The sequence below is a fragment of the Lissotriton helveticus genome, chromosome 3_1 (assembly GCF_964261635.1).
Source record: "Lissotriton helveticus chromosome 3_1, aLisHel1.1, whole genome shotgun sequence".
Taxonomy (NCBI): Eukaryota; Metazoa; Chordata; class Amphibia; order Caudata; family Salamandridae; genus Lissotriton; species Lissotriton helveticus.
The window spans coordinates 1,541,830,625-1,541,851,801 of NC_136061.1; the positions used below are offsets into that span (position 1 = coordinate 1,541,830,625).

The window sequence follows — 21,177 nt, forward strand, 5'->3', positions numbered from 1 at the left end:
GGGGGGGGTTTGGGGGCAGGGACAGCCTGGTTGTGGAACTCTTTGCCTCTGGTACTTAAGAGAGAAACAAATCTTCTCTCTTTTCGCAAACTTCTAAAAACCTGGTTGTTTAAAAAAATAAAATGAGGTCCTTCAACCTGAAGTTTTAGTCCCCCTTCTTCTTCTCTTTAAATCAGAGCATTCGCGCCTAGACACCTTCGGGTATTAGTGCGCATTATAAATTAAAACTTCATGTCACTTTCTCTTTGCAGTGAATGTATTCAGCAGTTGTGCAGTGTCCCTACCTTTTCTAAATACATTTAAAAAAATTCTCAATTTCCATTCTTGTCATTTTGGTAACCGTTCACTGACTCGACAGAATCTCTGCCTGGTGCATGTCGTTATATGGATGACTGGGTCTTTTTTGGTTACCACCCTCTATCATTTGCCTGTCTCTGATATTCCCCACCGATCACACTACCAGGCAGTGTCCCATAACAAGATAACTACTCCTCGGTGGTGATTATGATCAACATGAAAACACTTCCAGAGAGGCTCAAAACAAAAGCAACGCCCATCCAATCACCCCCCTACACGGCATAGCTTGCTATCTATGTGAGTAAAAACCTCAGCGCCCCACAGAGAGGTAGTAAACGATATATGCATTGCACAATACAATACACAGATCCCTGCTGCACAAAAACCAGCCCACGTGGGTATCTTACTGAAACTGGAGCATTTGATCACCATGCTGCACACGGCTCTCTCTTCTAGGTAAATTACCCCCCTGAGCTTTCTCACTGGAACATGAACCTGCGGTTTGTAGAGTTAATAAGATCTCAGTAGCAGGTACATTAGAAACCGAAGTAATTATTCTGAGTTCTGAAACTGACTTGCAGGTAACAGACAGCTCCTCGGTAGGCAAATTAAATCACTGAGTGATTTAACAGGCATTGGGACTTGTGCCAGGAACATTACTCGAAAGAGCTATTTTATTCGATTTTTTCACAGCTTTATGATTTAAGTGACTTGAAGATGAATTGCATAATGGGTCTTATCACGTACTTGTACGGCTGTAAACAAACACTGCTTACATTTGACAAGAATACGCCTTATTGACACAACGGAACCACATATATATGGGGTATATTAACCGATTCATCTATAACATGAATTTGGGGAATAACTCAAAAAGAGAAACAATACGCCATAAAAAAAAGAGAAACAACAATACGCCATAAAAATTGGCTTACTGCGTTAAAGCATACTGACAAGGAAGGGCACCCAGTACAAATACAGTAGAAATTATACACCTCACTTTTATTGTAAAGATTTTAATAAAATTTAATTTTTTCAGTTATATCGCCCATACATATTTCACTTCAAAACATACATCTTTTACTCAGAAACGGTTATATTTTTTATATCCAAATAATCCATGGATTTGTATCTTTAACCATACTAAAAGGGAAACAAAACGAAGCGATGGTTAGATTTTTTCGCTCTTGAAATTCCAAAGATCCCTTCTTCAGGTACCAGTGTATACAGAGGTGGGGGAGGGGACATTTTGTGGCAGGGTTGACTAAAGAAAAATATTACTTCATTATTGTTTTATTTTTACACAAGATAACACTGTCTGGGGAAAGAAATCAACTTATTAGTACCAGTTTAACACCCAAATACAGCAATAAGCAACTGAGAGAGGACTTGTTAACTTTTAAGACCACAGGAACACGCGCCACCATGTATGTAGTGCCTTTTGATCCGTTTGAGCTAGAAGGTATGTTTTTCTTAAAATCTGAAGGTTATGCAGCAGTTGATGGATTATGTGACAAATGTGGCAAATCCATTACTATGCAGAAAAACGCAGCGGCTGCAGATTTGCATATTTCCAGTGGCCCTACATATAGCCCACATGAGCGACATACAGGCTTTCAGTCATAACACTCCCATGGATTTGAATGTTACCCGTCAGCTAATGTGCTTCAGTGCCCCTTTAGGGGTGTGAAGCAATGTACAAATGCAACTACAATACTGTACATAATGGGAGTTTGAAAGCAAATCTGAGTAGCTGAACTGTGAATGGCATTGGAGTTGGGAACTAGGTCTCACCTCACCACGTAAATGTACATTATAGCTTTATGAGACCCAAGTAGAAAGTCAATTGTTACCTGGAGCAATTCATAATTTAAAAAAAGAAATGTGATCGGGGCAAATTAGAGCCATTTTTAGGCCTTGCCTTTACAGTGTGTACTGTGCTGCGAGACATATTGTTTACAATTCTGTGGGCTTAAAACCCACCTGCACCATTCCATTAGTTGTTTTCATTGCCACTCTCATTTGCAATCTTTCAATTGCTTAACTCCCATAGGCTTCCCTTCCTTTCTTGTGTTAGCTCCTCCATGGACCATGGTCCAAGTACATGTGCTCTTCCTTATCTTTGCTCTTCTTCGTCTTTTTGCAGCACATACATTTTTTTATTTTATAAGCATTTCAATATTATTCCTGGACATGCATTCTGCTTTCCTACTTTATACGGCTTTTTATTTATGCTGTTTTCACCCTATTTGCCGCCTCTATTGCTGCTTTACTTACACCCACAGCTATCCTACTCTGTGCTACCGTACTCTGTGCTATTCCACTCGATGCCACTCTGTGCCATTCCAAGCCACTCTAGCCACTCCACACCACTCCAAGCCACTCGATGCCACTCCATGCCACTCTACTCTATGCCACCCTACACCACTCCACTCTACTCCACTGTAAATTACACCACTCTACTCTACTCAACCCTACGCCACTCCACGTTACTCTACTCTACTCTATACTACTACAATCCACACAATGTCCCTCTACAACACTATATGCTACTACACTCTACTCCACTCCACACCACGCTACGCCACTCAAAACCACACCACTCTATGCCACTCCACTCTACACCAGCCTACTCAATGCCTCCCCACTCTATGCCACTCTACTGTATGCCACTCTACTCCACTTCACTCTATGCCACTCTACTCTGTGCTACTCTAATCCACTCCACTATATGCCACTCTACTCTATGCCACTTTATGCCACTCCTCACTCTACTTTACAGCACTCTTCTCCACACTACCCCACTCTGTCTGTCTCTACACCACTCTACTCTACCCCACTGTACTCCACTCTACTTTCCGAACAAAGCCATTGACGGACGGAGGTCTCTTTACCAGATCACGAAAATTACTGGACTGGCTATTAAGCTAAAACTCCAACCGACGGGTGGAAGTCTCTCACTGAATTACTTTGAGGCTTCAACCGGCTGGTGGAGGCACTTGTGATTTATTCCCATATCTGACTAAGAGGAAATTTATTATTCCCAGAGATACCAAAGAAATCTGCTTTAGGGCTGCCAAACCCTCCCCCCCTCCTGCCCTGAGGAAGACCCACCATGATGCATTTCACTTTTGCGCAACTCATAGGATCGAAATGTCGGCGTATTATATATGTCTACACAACGCTCATGATCACAGTCCCATTTGTCATTGGATCCTGTAGCATATGTGCTAAAATAATAGGGACATACATGTTTATAAACTCTTTCTTCCCCCTATTTAATTGCACGCTCAATTGTTTCGGTATATAGTGTACTGTCTCTATCACCAATCACCACATGTCACTTTTTCACCACAGTCACGTATTTCATATTGCAATTGAAATTGTAAATTGCGACAGCCATGATCATTGGATTTTCTATGAATACGTTATTGAATTCTAATTTTGGTGTGTGTTATATCTTTATTTTTCCTTTGCAAATCATTGATATGTGTTATAAGTAAGCTGTTGCTACTTGCCCTAAGTAATTGAAAACCCCGACAGAACCATTTTTTCTTTTAAATTAAACTCACTCTACTTTACAGCACTCTTCTCCACACTACCCCACTCTGTCTGTCTATACACCACTCTACTCTTTCCCACTGTACTCCACTGCACTCTACGCCACTCTGTTCTACACCACTCTATACCACTCTATTCCACACGGCTGTATGCAACTCTACTTCACCTCGCTCTGTGCCACTCTGCTACACAGCACTCTTTGGCCCTCTACTGTATGCAACTGCACTCTACACAACTCCACTTTATGGTACCCCCCTCTACGCCTCTCTACTCTACACCACCCAACTTCACTCCATTCCACACTACTCCATTGTACTCTACGCCACTCTACTCTATGCCACTCCACTCTACTATATGCCACTTTACGCTACTGTACTCTATGCCACTCTGCCCAATTCTATTCCACTCCACTCCACTTCATCCCTCTGTATGCCACTGTGCTAAATGCCACTCTACAATACTCTACCCCATTCCACTGCACTTTGTGCCACTCCACTCCATTCTACGCCACTCCACCCCACTCTAGTCCATGCTACACCACTCCACTCTACTCAACACCACTCTACTCCACACAATGTCATTCTATGGGACTCTATGCCGCTCTACCGTAAGCCACTCTACTCTACGCCACTCCATTCTACACCACTCAATGCCACCCTGCTCTATGCCAACCTATTCTACGCCACTCTACTATAATTTATAATAGGCAGAAGGCCCTATGACACTTTCCATTATCATCCTCCACACCTGCACGATAATTACCTCTGAGCTGAACTGGATATTGAAAAAATAATTTTCTGCCAAACTTCCATCTTTTTATTCAGATTTTTTGCAAATGTGATTCTGTACTCTACAAGTTACACCTCTCTACTCTACTCAGCCCTACGCCACTCCACGTTACTCCACTCTACTCTACACTACTCCAATCCACACAATGTCCCTCTACAACACTATGTGCTACTATACTCCACACCACGCTATGCCCCTCAAAACCACACCACTCCATGCCACTCCTCTCTACCTCACCCTACTCTACGCCACCCCACTCTATGCCATTCTACTGTACACCACTCTACTCCACTCCATTTCACTATATGCCACCATACTTTGTTCTACTATACGCCACTCTACTATATGCCACTATAGTTTGTGCCACTCCTCACTCTACTTTACAGCACTCTTCTCCACTCCACCCCACTCTGTGTCACTCCACACTACTCTACTCTACCCCACCGTACCCCACTGCACTGTACGCCACTCTATTCTACACCACTCTATGCCACTCTGTTCACCACTACTCTATGCCACTCTACTTCACACTGCTCTGTGCCACTCTGCTCCACACCACTCTTTGGCACTCTACTCTATGCAACTGCGCTCTACACAACTCCACTGTATGGCACCCCCCTCTCTACTGTACACCACTCAACTTGACTCCATTCCACGCTACTTCATTGTACTCTACGCTACTCTACTCTATGCCACTCCACTCTACTATTTGCCACTCCATGCCACTGTACTCCTCCATGCCACTGTACTCCTCTATGCCACTCTGCCCCATTCTATTCCACTCTACTCCAACCCACTCTATGCCACTGTGCAAAATGCCACTCTACAATACTCTACTCCATTCCACTGCACTTTGTGCCACTCTACTCCATTCTATGCCACTCCACACCACTCTACTCTATACCACTCTTGTCTATACCACACCATTCAACTCTACTCTACACCACTCCACTCCACACAATGTCACTGTATGGTACTTAATGCCACTCTTCTCTAAGTCACTCTACGCCATTCCATTCCACACTACTCCATGCCACTCTACTCTATGCCAACCTATTCTACGCTACTCTACTCTAATTTACAATAGGAAGAAGGCCCTATGACACTTTCCATTATCATCCTCCCCACCTACACGTCTATTACCTCTGGGCTGAATTGGATATTGAAATAAAATATTTCTGTCTGAATTCCTTCATGTTGTTCAGATTTTTTGCAAGTGTGATTCTGTACTCTACAACACTTCACTCAACTCAACACCACTCCATTCCACTCTTCTCTACACCATGATGCTCTATGCCACCTACTTTACTCTACTCTATGACAATCCACTCCTCTCAACTCCACACCACTTTACTGCACCCCACTCTTTGCCAATCTACTCTATGCCGCTCTACATATTTCCACTCTACACCACTCCACTCTCGTTATATACATATTTATTTTGTTCATACTTATTTTGCAATGTACCACATTTATTTTTGGTTAGTGAAAAATGTAATCGTAAGTGGCATATGTCTTTAATTAGTCTACATATATTTCCTTTTTGAATGTCAGGTTTAGTGTCCCAATTAGCCATTCGCCATAGAACAATACACTGACCTGAATAAATTAGCATTGTAGAAGAAACACTGATGCAAATTTCTATCTATTAAACGTCCCTTTTTCAACTCTTTGCAGTTAATTGGCACGGATATTGGCTTGGCAATGACTAAAGGAATACTCAAAGAGATCCAAAATTTGTATATTTTCATTTTTACTAAAAAATATAGATTTCAAAAAAGATGTTCTCCATGCGTACATACATGAAACAGTCGGGGAAAAAACCTACATCTGTGTTGCCTTTATTAATAATGACAAATCTGGAGCCAGGAGTGCCAGCATGTTTATAGTAGCTGCCTAAATGTCCAGATTGGGGGATCTCCGGGTCAATATCTGCCATCAGTATCTTTGCACATAGCTCTGTTTACATTACTACAAGCACCTGTGAAATGGCGGATAATGATATCTATCTCCCCATATTGTGGAGTTAGAAATAACGCTTGCTGCATTTTTTCTGACAAGGTCCCCAAAAAACCAGAGAGGGGAGTGGGGAAACCTCCAGCGCCTTGTAGCGCTTGAAGCGCTTCCTGTTCACATGCTCGCCCACCGAGGGAGCTTGCCGCAGGGTTATGCACGGAAAAAGCGTTACACCACCTGCGGCTGCAGGGTGTGGCGGGGAGGGCTGGTAGGCTGTGGAGTGGGAGGAGGAGGAGGAGGAGAGAGGCCTCGAGGCTCTCAGCACGAAAACACAGGCCCCCAGGGCACATGTTCGGCTGTGTCTAGTGTGAATGTTGAGCCTGGTTCAGTGCAGCGTTGGGCTTGGCCTTGCACGTCGTTGGAAGATGACTTTCGGCCCACAGGGTCATTGAATTTGTCACCACCTATCTTTGGATTTGGCCCATCAGACTGTCGGATCTGACCTCGTGAGTCATGGAGTTCTGCCTAGCAAGTCATTGCATTTGGCCTGTCTCTTGGTAGGACTGGCCTAGTATGCCATTGGTTGTGGCCTAGTGTGATTTGGCTTAGCATGCTTGGTCTAGCACATCTTACACCTCATGTGGTCTTGCTCCTAGCAGGCTGTTGAAGTGTGCCTTGTGCCTTGTTGGATCTGGCCTTGTGCTCTCTTTAATAAATCTGGCCTAGATCTTTGCTTCATTTGGCTTGTAAATTGTTGGACTTTGTCTGATGTGTTGTTGAATTTTTCCCAGGGTGTAACTAGTGCTCTCCTGCCACATTGCTGAATTTCACCACCTTGATCACTGGATTGGATCTAGCGCGTTGTCTGATCTGGCTGAGTGCCTCCTCAATCTGGTCTAGTACCGCATTAGATCCGGCTCAGCGCATCACTAGTTTCGGGCTGCATACATGGTTGGAGTCTAGCCAGTTGGGCCTTTGGATCTGAATGAAAGCATCTTTTCATTCAGGTCAGTTTGTCACTGGATTCAGCCCAGTGGATTGTTTGTTCCACCCCGAGTGGTGTTGGATCTCAGCCCGGTAAATCTTTGATTTGCACTAACAAGCTGTTGTGTTCTTGTCCAACACCCCGTTGGATCCAGGGAGGTGTTTTTCTGCATCCAGCGGAGTCTTTTAATCTACTCAACAGTGTTGCTGGATCGGAATTAGAGCTCTGTTAGCTCAGCACATCTTTTGACCCTCCAAAGCGTGTCACTCCTTCCTGGCCAACTGTGTTGTTGAATGTGGAGTATCTGTTCTTGATTCCCCGCCTACTGCATCGTCGAAACCAGGCTTGAGTGCTGCTGTATTCTGGCCCAGCTGGTTGTTGGATCCACCGAGTGTGTCATTGGATAGGGTCAACTCAGTGCATTGTTGGATCGAACGCAGTGTGTGGTTGTATTTCAACAGAGGGTGTGGGTGGAGCGAGCCCCACAAGTGGTTGTATTTCAGCAGAGGGTGTTGTCGGATCGGGCCCCGTGCGTGGTTGTATTTCAGCAGAGGGTGTTGTCGGATCGGGCCCCGTGCGTGGTTGTACTTCAACAGAATGTGTTGTTGAATCGAACTCTTGTGTGGCTGTACTTTAGCAGAGAGTGTTGTTGGATCGATCCCTGCGTGCGGCTGTACTTCAACATAGGGTGTTGTTGGATCGACCTCTTGTGTGGCTGTACTTCAGCAGAGGGTGTTGTTGGATCGAGCCCTGCGTGTGCCTGTACTTCAGCAAAGGGTGTTGTTGGTTCGAGCCCTGCGTGCGGCTGTACTTCAGCAAAGGGTATTGTTAGATCGAACTTGTGTATGGCTGTTCTTCAGCAGAGGGTGTTGTTGGATCGAGCCCTGCGTGCAACTGTACTTTATCATAGGGTGTTGTTGGATCGAACTCTTGTGTGGCTGTACTTCAGCAGAGGGTGTTGTTAGATCGAGCCCTGCGTGCGGCTGTACTTCAACATAGGGTGTTGTTGGATCGAACTCTTGTGTGGCTGTACTTCAACATAGGGTGTTGTTGGATCGAACTCTTGTGTGGCTGTACTTCAGCAGAGGGTGTTGTTGGATTGAGCCCTGCGTGCGGCTGTACTTCAACATAGGGTGTTGTTGGATCGAACTCGTGTGTGGCTGTACTTCAACATAGGGTGTTGTTGGATCAAACTCGTGTGGCTGTACTTCAGCAGAGGGTGTTGTTGGATCGAGCCCTGCGTGCGGCTGTACTTCAACATAGGGTGTTGTTGGATCGACCTCTTGTGTGGCTGTACTTCAGCAGAGGGTGTTGTTGGATCGAGCCCTGCGTGTGCCTGTACTTCAGCAAAGGGTGTTGTTGGTTCGAGCCCTGCGTGCGGCTGTACTTCAGCAAAGGGTATTGTTAGATCGAACTTGTGTATGGCTGTTCTTCAGCAGAGAGTGTTGTTGGATCGATCCCTGCGTGCGGCTGTACTTCAACATAGGGTGTTGTTGGATCGACCTCTTGTGTGGCTGTACTTCAGCAGAGGGTGTTGTTGGATCGAGCCCTGCGTGTGCCTGTACTTCAGCAAAGGGTGTTGTTGGTTCGAGCCCTGCGTGCGGCTGTACTTCAGCAAAGGGTATTGTTAGATCGAACTTGTGTATGGCTGTTCTTCAGCAGAGAGTGTTGTTGGATCGATCCCTGCATGCGGCTGTACTTCAACATAGGGTGTTGTTGGATCGACCTCTTGTGTGGCTGTACTTCAGCAGAGGTTGTTGTTGGATCGAGCCCTGCGTGTGCCTGTACTTCAGCAAAGGGTGTTGTTGGTTCGAGCCCTGTGTGCGGCTGTACTTCAGCAAAGGGTATTGTTAGATCGAACTTGTGTATGGCTGTTCTTCAGCAGAGGGTGTTGTTGGATCGAGCCCTGCGTGCAGCTGTACTTTATCATAGGGTGTTGTTGGATCGAACTCTTGTGTGGCTGTACTTCAGCAGAGGGTGTTGTTAGATCGAGCCCTGCGTGCGGCTGTACTTCAACATAGGGTGTTGTTGGATCGAACTCTTGTGTGGCTGTACTTCAACATAGGGTGTTGTTGGATCGAACTCTTGTGTGGCTGTACTTCAGCAGAGGGTGTTGTTGGATTGAGCCCTGCGTGCGGCTGTACTTCAACATAGGGTGTTGTTGGATCGAACTCGTGTGTGGCTGTACTTCAACATATGGTGTTGTTGGATCAAACTCGTGTGGCTGTACTTCAGCAGAGGGTGTTGTTGGATCGAGCCCTGCGTGCGGCTGTACTTCAACATAGGGTGTTGTTGGATCGAACTCTTGTGTGGCTGTACTTCAACATAGGGTGTTGTTGGATCGAACTGTGGTGTGGCTGTACTTCAGCAGAGGGTGTTATTGGATCGAACCCTGCGTGCGGCTGTACTTCAAGATAGGGTGTTGTTGGATCGAACTCTTGTGTGGCTGTACTTCAACAAAGGGTGTTGTTGGATTGAACTCTTGTGTGGCTGTACTTCAGCAGAGGGTGTTGTTGGATCGAGCCCTGCGTGCGGCTGTACTTCAACATAGGGTGTTGTTGGATCGAACTCTTGTGTGGCTGTACTTCAACAAAGGGTGTTGTTGGATCGAACTCTTGTGTGGCTGTACTTCAGCAGAGGGTGTTGTTGGATCGAGCCCTGCGTGTGGCTGTACTTCAGCAAAGGGTGTTGTTGGATCAAACTCGTCTGTGGCTGTACTTCAGCAGAGGGTGTTGTTGGATCAAACTTATGTGTGGTTGTACTTCAGCAGAGGGTGTTGTTGGATCAAACTCATGTGTGGTTGTACTTCAGCAGAGGGTGTTGTTGGATCGAACTCGTGTGTGGTTGTACTTCAGCAGAGGGTGTTGTTGAACCAAGCCCAGGGTGTGGTTATATTTCAGCACAGGGTGTTGTTGGCTCGAGCCCGTGTGTGGCTGTAGTTCTGCAGAGGGTGTTGTTGGACAGAGCCCCGTGAGTGGTTGTATCTGGCTGGGCTCAGGGTGTCATTCGCTCCTCGAGCCCAGTGTGTCAGTGTATCTTGACTCCGCTCGGCGTTGGCTCGAGCCCAGTGCCTCGTTGGACTCCCTCAGCCGGTCTCATAAATCACAAACTCAGGCGCCATGGGTGTGAGAAGAACCGCTCTGGCTTTGCTCCTTCTGGCGGGCTTCGGCTTAGGTAAGCACATCTCGACCTCCTTATTTTATCACCAGTTTGACTGTTATTTTCTACACCCATTTCCGTGAACACAATTCAATATCTGTGACCAAAATGTCCGCGTATTTATTTATGTTTAACAAAGTACGTCAAATAACTACAAGGCTAATTAATACACCTGCCGCAGACATATCCGCCTACCTTAAACCAAGTTGTGACAGGTCTTACGCAGGCTTTCATCCTGCCAAGGTCGATAAAATGTCTAGTCCCTTCATTTACAAACTATTCGGCTCCTAGATACTCCAGGAAGGCGCAATAAACGCCCCACATATTGTTATAATTATGAAAACTTGGACCCATGCACACTCTTGATAATGCACAACAGTGGATGTGGCGTAACGACCAGAGCTGCCGACTTTGGAACTGGGGAACCAGGTTGGAGTCTCGGCGTCGACTCAACACAGTGTGATTCTGGGCAAATTACCAGCGGTAAGTCAATTCCCCCATGTTAAAAGTGACGCATCGGCGGCCCACGGGGCTTGTAAATACGCCCCAAATCTCCCCTGCCAGCCGAAAATGAATGTGTCCTTAAGTAATGTAACTGGCGCTCATGTAAATCACTCTGATACCTTCGGGTCGAGTTCGCTCTATATACCACTACAGAAAAATAAAAAAGCTTATGATATACAGCTGGAGGACCGTGCTTCACATGCATTTAAATATGACATCTCTGGGTATTATTTATGAAAATAGATCTTTCAAATATGCCATCTCTTGATGTTTGTATTATTTTCAGCCTTTCCTTAACAGTTTGGTTAGCGTTGATGATCTTTTCAAAACAACTTTTAATGTAAAGAAGAGGAAGATAACGTCACGTCTCCGAATGAGTATATCCTATAGATTTATGTGTCCATTTTTAAATGTGCACGCTGGTATGCAAAGAAGGTATAAAAAAACATGTCATTTACTTTCACTCACATGGGTCGTGCATTTAGTAAATAATAAAAATGTCATTCAAATTAACACCTAACTACACGAAGGTCAACATTCCTAAAAAAGAGTGATTTTAACAGCATTGACCATTTAAAAAATCACCACCATAACGGCATGTAGACCTAAACAAACTTTCTGTGATGGACGATAAGGAGCAATATAATCGATAAGGAACAATATGCAATATTTTAATTATGTGCTGGTAATCAAAACTTTCGATAACATTATGTATTGTGTTGCATCCATGCTCCCTTGAGCGAGCAAATTTGACCAGGGGTAAGAGATTCTTTCTAACTGAGCAGTATGATACAATCAGCTACTTTTACAAAAATCCGGCAAACTGCTTGGGCCCACGTTTTAAAGGATATTTCCACGCTTAAGTCAGCCTTACACTCATAACTTAAGCCAGTGTAAATTACAGGAATGCAAAATAAATGTCCATATTTTTTCAGTCGTGCTTAACTTCTGCCCAAACAGTTTTTTTATCCTACGTTACAATTGAGACCATTCCGAGGACATGTATGAAGAGTGACCTGGGAGATTTCTGCACATTTCATGAAAACTCACTCAGGTGTAAGTTGGTGAGTAGTCACACACATGTGAAAACTAGTTACCCGCACTTTTCAGCACAGCATAAAGATCTGGCGTAGGTCCCATTGACATATGGTAAAGGGCACAAGGGAAAACAGATACTTTCAATTTTGGAGGAGAACAATCCAGATGTTAAAATAGGCATTTTTCACATTTCCTGTTCCTTTTTATGCGAATGCTTAGAAAAACAGGCTTAAGTGTGTTTTCATAGATTCAAAAGACACTGGGCAGCGGACTTTTAGAAAAGCACCTCACAGCTGTGCTGTAGTCCTATTAGAGTAGTGGCTCGTGCACACTTCTTGGAACCTGCCCTTTGGTGCCCCTGGTCACAGATTCACAAACTATATTTCTTAACGAGCAGTGCACTTGAACAAAAAACACATTTCCAGTCTGTTTATATATTTCCTTTAAATCCTTTGGGCCTTATTTATGAAGGTCTTGCGCCGCGGGTGCCTCACTTTTAAAATGGGAAAAAGTGACGCACCGGTGGCGCAAGGCCTTCATAAATAAGGCCCTTTATTTTCAACTCCAAATATGATTTCACAAAAAAGGCAGCCAACACGTTTCGTTCAATATGGCAACAAGCCAAGAGTACTTCTTCAGGGCTGCAGATAAAGAAACCTAACAAAAATATATGACAAAAAAATCATATCACTTGACTGACGGACATAGATACAAATTCTTAGAATAATACACTAATATGTACATGTGATATATACAAAACATTTATCACTAGTAACAACACATATATTTAAAAACACACAAAAGCACTCATAAAGACTTAGGGACCTTAAGTTTGTCGTCTTTCAATGTTTACTAATAATCACAATTCCTATATACATTTATTTATTTTATATATTTATTTATTATTTTATTATTATTTTAAAATATATTTAAAAAAGGACACACATACAGAGAATTTCATATATTGATGTAAGTAACATTTTCTCCATCATAAACAGTATCTCCTTCCCTTGTTGCGTCCATCAATATATGGTGGCTTTTCCGGATTGGTGTAGATCATACCTGTTTCAACACGAAAATGTGTGTAGCTAACCTAAATTGCTACATGTGATTAGCCAAAACTGTCACTTTCACAAGTCATACCCGATGACGTGATTGGGCCCTTACTGCCAAAAAGACATGAACTATTTGGGAGGTTATTGAGCATGTATCATGATTACATGTTTTTATGTATTGCAAAATCCAAGTGCTACTACATGATGCAAAATGGGTCAAATTATTAACTGCCCTTAACCCGTTTCATGCGCCGCCGATTTTGCGGAAGTGTGGCACCTCCACAAAACGGGCGGGGCTGCGTCGGCCATTGGCCGACGGCAGCACTGGGCAGGTAGTGCTCAATGGCCGACGGCAGCATGGAAGGGGTTAAAGATCAGTAGAGAGGTGATCTGCCTAGCTTGAAAAATTTTCAGAAGTTATTTTCTAAAGTTTTCTAAAGTTCTGGATGAGAAATGTGAGGATTGGCCTTATTTTATAGAACAGAATCCCTGTGATAAATTCTGGTAAAATCACTAACAAAAACACAGTTCAGAAATTTGAAAAACCCTTTTCTGAATAACAATAAACGGAAAAGGACACTTTTTTTCATGGAGTATAATGTATGATTTGGCAGCATTGAAATGGGAATTCCAAATACGCCAGTTTAAAAACAGGAAAAAGGGCTGGATTACAAGTTGCATCGGTATTCCAAGAGGGAAGGTAATGGGGGTTATAAGCAGAGATTCTGGCCCAAATTGTGGCCACTCGCAATCTGGCCCGAAGGATATGAATGCAAGTTGCCATTTAATTTTGAAGGGACTGCAACTAATGTTACATGCCACACCAAAATTTGAAGCACCGCAGACTTGCCGCTGATCTGAGTTTTTTTCTCCTGGAGGTGAAAAAGAATCAGGTGAAATATCAGGGAGAGAAACTGGGCGACAATGAGAAATATTTTCAGGTGAAACAGATGCATAGTTAAAGATTTATTCACTAATTCTGCATAATTGAGGGGACTGAAATGGCCACACTTGCAATCTCCAATACCTCTACCCCTTGGTGAGGGTAACTACATGGGGCAGAGATACTGAGGAAGTAATGGAGACCTGGTAATGAGGCTTCAAGTGTCTTCCACAGATCCATACTTTATTTCATTCCTGGCTAGGGACTTTTAGATAGTCATCCTTAGTGGTGCTCATCCTAATTAAGCCATCCTAAACGGAATCCCACAGTCTATGAAATATTGCCCAGTATCCTAATGTGTATTAGACAGGGACACATTTTTTAGATGCGTTACCATCTTCTACTCAGGCCATACCTCAAACAAAAGCATCCTGTTGCATATATTTTGTGGGATTTGTGCCCATCTATCAATATTCACGCACCCTTCCTCTAAAGGTCTATTTCAGGGTTTAGAAATCAACATCTAATAGACATTTGTTAGCGCATTGTGGCCGTACAATGCACCTGAACGCTTTCTTTCTTTCGCATTGACTTCTACCCTTATCTACACAAACTTAAATGTTGATTGAACTTCAGTCTGAAAAGGACATTGTTTGACCTTAAAATTGTTTAAATATATTGTTGGACTTTAATATTATTCCAAAAATGTTGTGATGTCCAGAATATCATCAGACAAAAACGACAGGTAAGAATGTTGTTTCTTTATTTTGTTTTATTAGTTTGAGTGTTCTAAATTATTATTTTGTTGTTAATCCTTTGTAATTATTTTAGTATAGCTACTTTATTCTTTATTTGGTTGGAAAAATATTTAAAGGATAATATTTTATTTCATTTGAAGCTTTTTGATTTGTTGGAGGGATGCTGGATTTGTAGAGGTGTAGGTTAGGAAGTGTATAAGTGTAAATGTGCATGTTATAATATTTAATACATTGTTCATTACAATTTAACTGTTCGTTACAATTTTATTTTTTTACTTTTAATTTGTTGAATAGATTATTAATTATGTGAATAAATTAATTGTAATATGTACAGGTTTGTGTATTTTTGGTATGTATTCATTATGTAATGTTTTTACCAATTAGTATTTTTCATGTTGTGGTATGCATGAACAATAAGGAGAGTTCCAAATGATTGTACAACAATCCATAGGCCTGTGTACTTCTTGTGGGTAAGATTAAAGAATATTCACCATCCAGTGTCCACAAAACAATAAACACCTCTTAAAGCACTGGCCATCAATATGGAGAAATACCAATTCAATAAAAATATCACTTACAGTGTATATGAAGCTGGGGCACCAAACTAAGGGGGTCATTATGATGGCGGAAGGCCCATCACTGCCAGTCGCGCGGTGGCGGGCCGTCCGCCATCGGACAGCAATTTTACCCTAGCCAGATTAGGATTGGGGGGGAATTGGACCACGACGTGGTGGGCACAAAGATCGCCTGCCACAGATCCGCCACAGGCAATCGTTCCGACAGCCTGGCGGAGCGGTCACCATCAGCAAAATGGTGGCAGTGCCTAGAAGGCACTGTCAGCCAAATTACAATGCTGGTCGCGCCCAGCCTCTCTGTGGCCGGTAATCCTCCATTGAAAGCCTGGCGGGGATTTGTTTTGGGGGGCAGTTGTGGGCCCCCCTTGTGTTGGGGGAGGTGGTGGTGCACTGGGGGGTACCCATGGTACCCCCCTACATTTCCCTGCACTAAGTGGCAGGCACCGCGTGGTGCCTGCCACGTAGAGCAGGGAATCGCACAACATGCATTTTGCACATTCTGGTGGGTGCTGTAGTGAGCAGCACCCGACGCAATGGTAAAGATGCAAGATCCATCTGCCACGGTGGTGGTCGCATCGTGATTCCAAGTGCGGGACCGCCGCCATACAGGCAGGCGGTCCCAAGCGCCAGCACGATGGTGGACTCAAGTCCGCCCGCCATTGTAATGACCCCCTTAGTTTGGGAGACAGTAGCCGTCGGTGGCAGAAGTAGCTGCCGGGCGGTGACGTGGGGAAGGAGAGGGTGGGGGGTAGTAATCTATGGATTACGGAGGATTACAGATAAGTAAACATATAAATAGATAAAAACGAATTTCGTTGCATGCACTGCATCGCATTTCAGATTGCAGTGTGGCCAACGATATTCGTTTTATTTATTTATATGTTTACTTACCTGTAATCCTCTGTAATCCATAGATTACTACCCTCCACCCTGCCCCTCCCCCTCTCCATGTCATCACCCGACAGCTACTCCCCCCACCGACTGCTACTGTTGGGAGAGTATACAGGTCACTCTTATTTAATCCTCATGATAGTGAGGAATGATGCAGCAGAAAATGTCCCCTATATTTTACCGTACTGCATTTTGGTTTGTGGCATGCAGCAATTATATCATATCACTAAAGATGACTGACTGGATTTGATCTCCAAGCCTCTTGATAGAGCCTTGTATTTTAGATTCAGGGTGGGTTTGCTCCCCTTGAGAGAATTGACGGCCCGTTGGAAAATCCCGGAGCAAACTGTCCCTTTCTGTATATTTTGTACATCCAGAGTGGAGACTGTTGCCCACTTTTTATTTGAATGCCCAGCCTACAAACCCCCAAGATCCAGGTGGCTAAAACCACTATGTAGGGGGCTGGCGACAAGACACCACACAGTCGCTTTGCGAATTCTAATGTCAGACACTTGTCCATTGATTGTATGTGGTATGGCTAAATATTTAGGCTGGGCGTGGTCAATTAGACTTAAACGGCTAAAAATCATTGTTTAATCGTGGTCATGTATTAGGACCATTTTATCTAATTTATTGGAAAATTATTTTATCCCAACTGCTTAGCCAATGGTTTTTAATGTACTGTTTTTTTGTCCACTGTTTTGTAAATGCTTGTATGATATCTCTTTTTATCAAAATAAAGCTAATTGACTTGACTTGACTGACTGACTGAGCCAACTAGTTCTCCTTAAAATGAAACTTGAAAGCCTTATAGGATGAAATGTTTTATTAGTCGAGATATTAAAATGTCCACGTGCATATTGCAGAGTAATTTAACTGTGCTTTCAGCTCGAGTGCAACAGGCAACATCTAAGTGTACGTTTAATGACACCTCTATGAATATTCTTATGTCTGTACGTGAATACTTAAGCAGGCTGCAACTTTGCCATCATATTAGTCCTGCTGAAATATCCCACAATTGTGTCCCATTACATTTTTATAGAATTGTTGTCTTATTTAGGAGAAGTGTGGCTCAAATGGTTAGAGTGGCAGACCTTGATGAGGAGGTCTGGATCGGGACCAGGGTTCAATACCCGCCTTGGCGGGTCTTGGGCTCAATTTCTTCGGACCTGATAATTCTCGCCTCTGTGCCTATTCTAATCATGGGTCCCACTCTGCGACTCTGGGCAATAGCTTGCTTAATCTCCACAACGGCCCCAAAAGCGCTGGGATGCCTGGTTTCACCCTTGGGGTGCCCAGGAGTGGACACTCACAGGGATAACCAGGAAGGGGACCTAAGCGGTATACGGACAGCGCCAGGACACTACCTCAGGGAAGTAGCTGTGCACTCTATAAATACCGGTACATTTAGTATTTTTACTTTGTGCAGAATCACAGTGGCCTCGAAGAAAATTCTACTTGAGTCATTAGTTTCCAGCAGAGTTTTCTTTAAAATCATCATATATCCCAGAGACATTTGATAACAGTTTAATTGATTCTTGAATTGAATTACTCAACATTTCAAATCAGAATTGAGTATGTTTTGCATGTGTAGCACTGCTATAAAAAATGGACATGATGTTTTTTTGAACCAGCTGAATTATATGAACAAAATTATATAGAATTGTTTAAAAATAGCAGAGAACTCCTTACCTAAAAGAGATCCGCCTTCTTTTTTTAAAGGCCTCATTGTATTGAAAACGTTTTTATACATTGCTTTTTGCAAGGCGTACATACATTTAAAGTGTGGAGTATTTTAAACTTGAAAGTTTTTTTTCCCGAAGTATACATATTTCTAGGTGTGGTTCCGGACCACTTTAGCTGCCTGGAAGAACGTGTATCTTCAATTCTTATTACAAGAACAATAAGAAGATATACAGAGAGAGTGGGATTTGGGTCATTCCCTTTTTGCCACTCATAGTTTGCCATTTCAGGGATGGACTGCACATCAAAGCCTTAGGGGTCCATTAGGATGACGGGCGGACTTTGCCCGCCCGTCATCCCATCGTAAATCGGGACCGCCCGCCTTTAGGGCGGGGGTCCCGGGGGTGCCATTAGGATGTGCCCGCCACAGTGGCGGGCACATCCTGTATTTTCAGCATTGTGGCGGGCGGTGCTCTCTGCACCGCCCGCCACAATGCTGAAAATGCACTTTAACATTGTCATTTGCAAAGTGGCAGGCACCACGCGGTGCCTGCCGCGTTGCAAATGACAATGAAGGGGGGTACCACAGGTGCACCCCCACCTGTACTTCACTCTGGGGGCCCCCAGGGGGGGCCCCCAGAGTGAAGACTGCATGCCTTTGCCACGGAAAGGCACTGCACACCACACATCATAATATGTCTGGCGGTGTCTATTAGACACCGCCACCATATTATTCCTTTTCCGCCCCGGCCGCAAGGCGACCGGGGCGGAAAAGTGGTGGGCCGTGTTTCCCTCCGTTGCGGTCCCCCCCCCGCCATTGTAATGTGGCGGAGAGAAAAGGGTGGCGGGCATTTATGTCGGGCGGATCGCCACCGCCACCATGGCGATGGCGATCCGCCCGACATCGTAATGGACCCCTTAGTGTTTATAGAATGGATGCATTATCACATTTGTGTTCATATTCGATTTTTGTGATGGACAATGAAGTAGTCATGTTGTTAGTTTGCAGACGACGTGTAGCTCGTAAACCGGTGTGTTATTTTGTGCTTTTACTTTGCTAATCCAATGAAAATTCAATTACAAATGTATGACTTTGTTTAGGATGTGCATGCTATTTGGATATTAGCATATCATAAAACACATTGCTATTCACTTATTGCCCATAAAGTTTTATTTATTTTACTTGCTTTGATAATGACAGGATGTTTGCCTTTTTTTGTTCAAATAGTGAAGATGCCTGCACGCTTAGACCTTCGCTATGAATGGCCCAGGATGAATCCTGTTATGTTCCTAACCCTGGAACTATTGTTACCACGGGTGCCATTGTAAGAAATTGAGTTTCTGGTTGGCAGAGGTATGCACCCTGTCCAAGCAGGAACCACAATCCTGGTCGTGGTAAGTCACAAACACCCCATAAATTAACCTGTGCTGTGCTCATCCTCTGGTAGCTTCCCGTAGAGCAGTCAGGCTTAACTTAAGCGGCAACGTGTAGAAAATGTATGCATCACACCTAAAACAGTAAAACTATTAAAACACCACACGAAAAAGATACCATACCTGGTTAGAAAAATAGACCTTAATTTAATGAATAAAATAAGACCAAATCATCAAAAATTCCTTAAGTAGGTGCAACTTTATGAATTTTTAAAGCATAAATTGAAATATAGTGCTTAAAAGCATAACAAGCCAGCTGGGGTTATCTGGTCATGCTAGACCGTGTCAAATCCAAAAGTTCAGTCTGACCACAATGGAGCGAGGGTCGGATACAGGGACCAGCCTTGCCCTGATGAAAAGTACCTTGATTGCTTTATTGCCAAAGGCGAGGTGTGGGGTGCAGTGGAGGTAACGCTCCGTCGTCGAAGACTAGATACGAAGTACAGAGGCGGCGATGTGTTATCATTGAGCCATAGAGTGAAGCTAATGCACCAGCCCCGAGCCGCGCAAGTCAGAGATGCATCAGTAATGGTGGCACTGTGCAGCCCAGTCAATGATGCATTGGAGTTGATCCTTGCAATGGTGACAATGCGATCATTCTAAGTCCTTTGGGTCAACGGTGATTCATGGATTCTGCTGGAGCAGCACCATAAACCCACTTCCAAGGGCCCAAGCCTGGACTAGCACCACTTGGCAGGCCAGATCACAGATGGAAGAGTCCCAGTGTTGAGGCAGTTGAGTTGGAAGTCATTTATGTCCTTGAAACTTCAATCTGGAAGCAAGCCCTTGGGGTCACTCTGGTTTTGGGTTCGAGTGATGTGGGTCCAGTTCTTCTCATCCAGGCAATGAGGGCAGCAGGTTAGCACAGTAAGAAAGCAGTTCTTCCAGTGCAGCTGTCCAGCGGAGTGGCAGCCTTACAGCAGCACAGCTGTCCATCTTCTTGGCAGAGTGACCACAGCACCAGAAGTGTACTGAAGTGGTAGGGTCAGAAGTCCAGTTCTTTTACCCAGTGGTGCCTTTGAAGTGGGGAAGACTTTGAACAAGGGCTCTGAAGTGCAGTGAGATCCCCCCTTCCTGCCCTGGCTCCAGACTAATTACAGGGGGTTAAGCAGTCCTTTTTGTGGGGACAGGACACCGCCTATTCAGATGTAAGTGTTAGGCAGAGCCTACCTCCTCCTCCCACATCCTGCACAGGATAGCCCATCAGGATGTGGATTTCCCATCAAGTCATACCTAAGCTCCCTTTGTGTGTGGCTGTCTAGAGGGAAATCACAAAGCCCAGCTGTTATCAACCACAGACGTGTATTGGAGACAGGCTGCAGGCACACAGGGCTAAGAGCAGAAAAATGCCATCTTTCTAAAAGTACAATTTTTATGATTGTAATAATACGTTTGACTTCATAATTAAAGTGGATTTGTAATTACAATTTCATAGGTATAAACATGGCAGATCTACCTCCTACCAACTGGGAATTACAGCGTATTGGATGTAACAAGGAATAATCAATTTTAACCTATGAGTGGGGTAGGTCTCACATTAGTGAAAAACTCATTGGGAGTTTTTCTCTACCAGGACTTGTAAAACTTAAAAGCACATTTCCTACCTTTT

General features: G+C 44.0%; 1 protein-coding gene across 1 annotated transcript in view; it reads left to right on the forward strand.

Moving 5' to 3' along the window:
- Nucleotides 1-6,995: 6,995 nt before the first annotated feature.
- The window catches only part of CD3D (CD3 delta subunit of T-cell receptor complex), a 58,514-nt gene continuing 44,332 nt past the window's right edge, over nt 6,996-21,177 (forward strand). Inside the window, exons 1-3 of the mRNA XM_078682252.1 lie at nt 6,996-8,374; nt 9,220-10,471; nt 10,511-10,762. Of these exons, the coding sequence (XP_078538378.1) occupies nt 10,708-10,762 (55 nt within the window). The 5' untranslated portion in view covers nt 6,996-8,374; nt 9,220-10,471; nt 10,511-10,707. The remainder of the gene's footprint in view (nt 8,375-9,219; nt 10,472-10,510; nt 10,763-21,177) is intronic.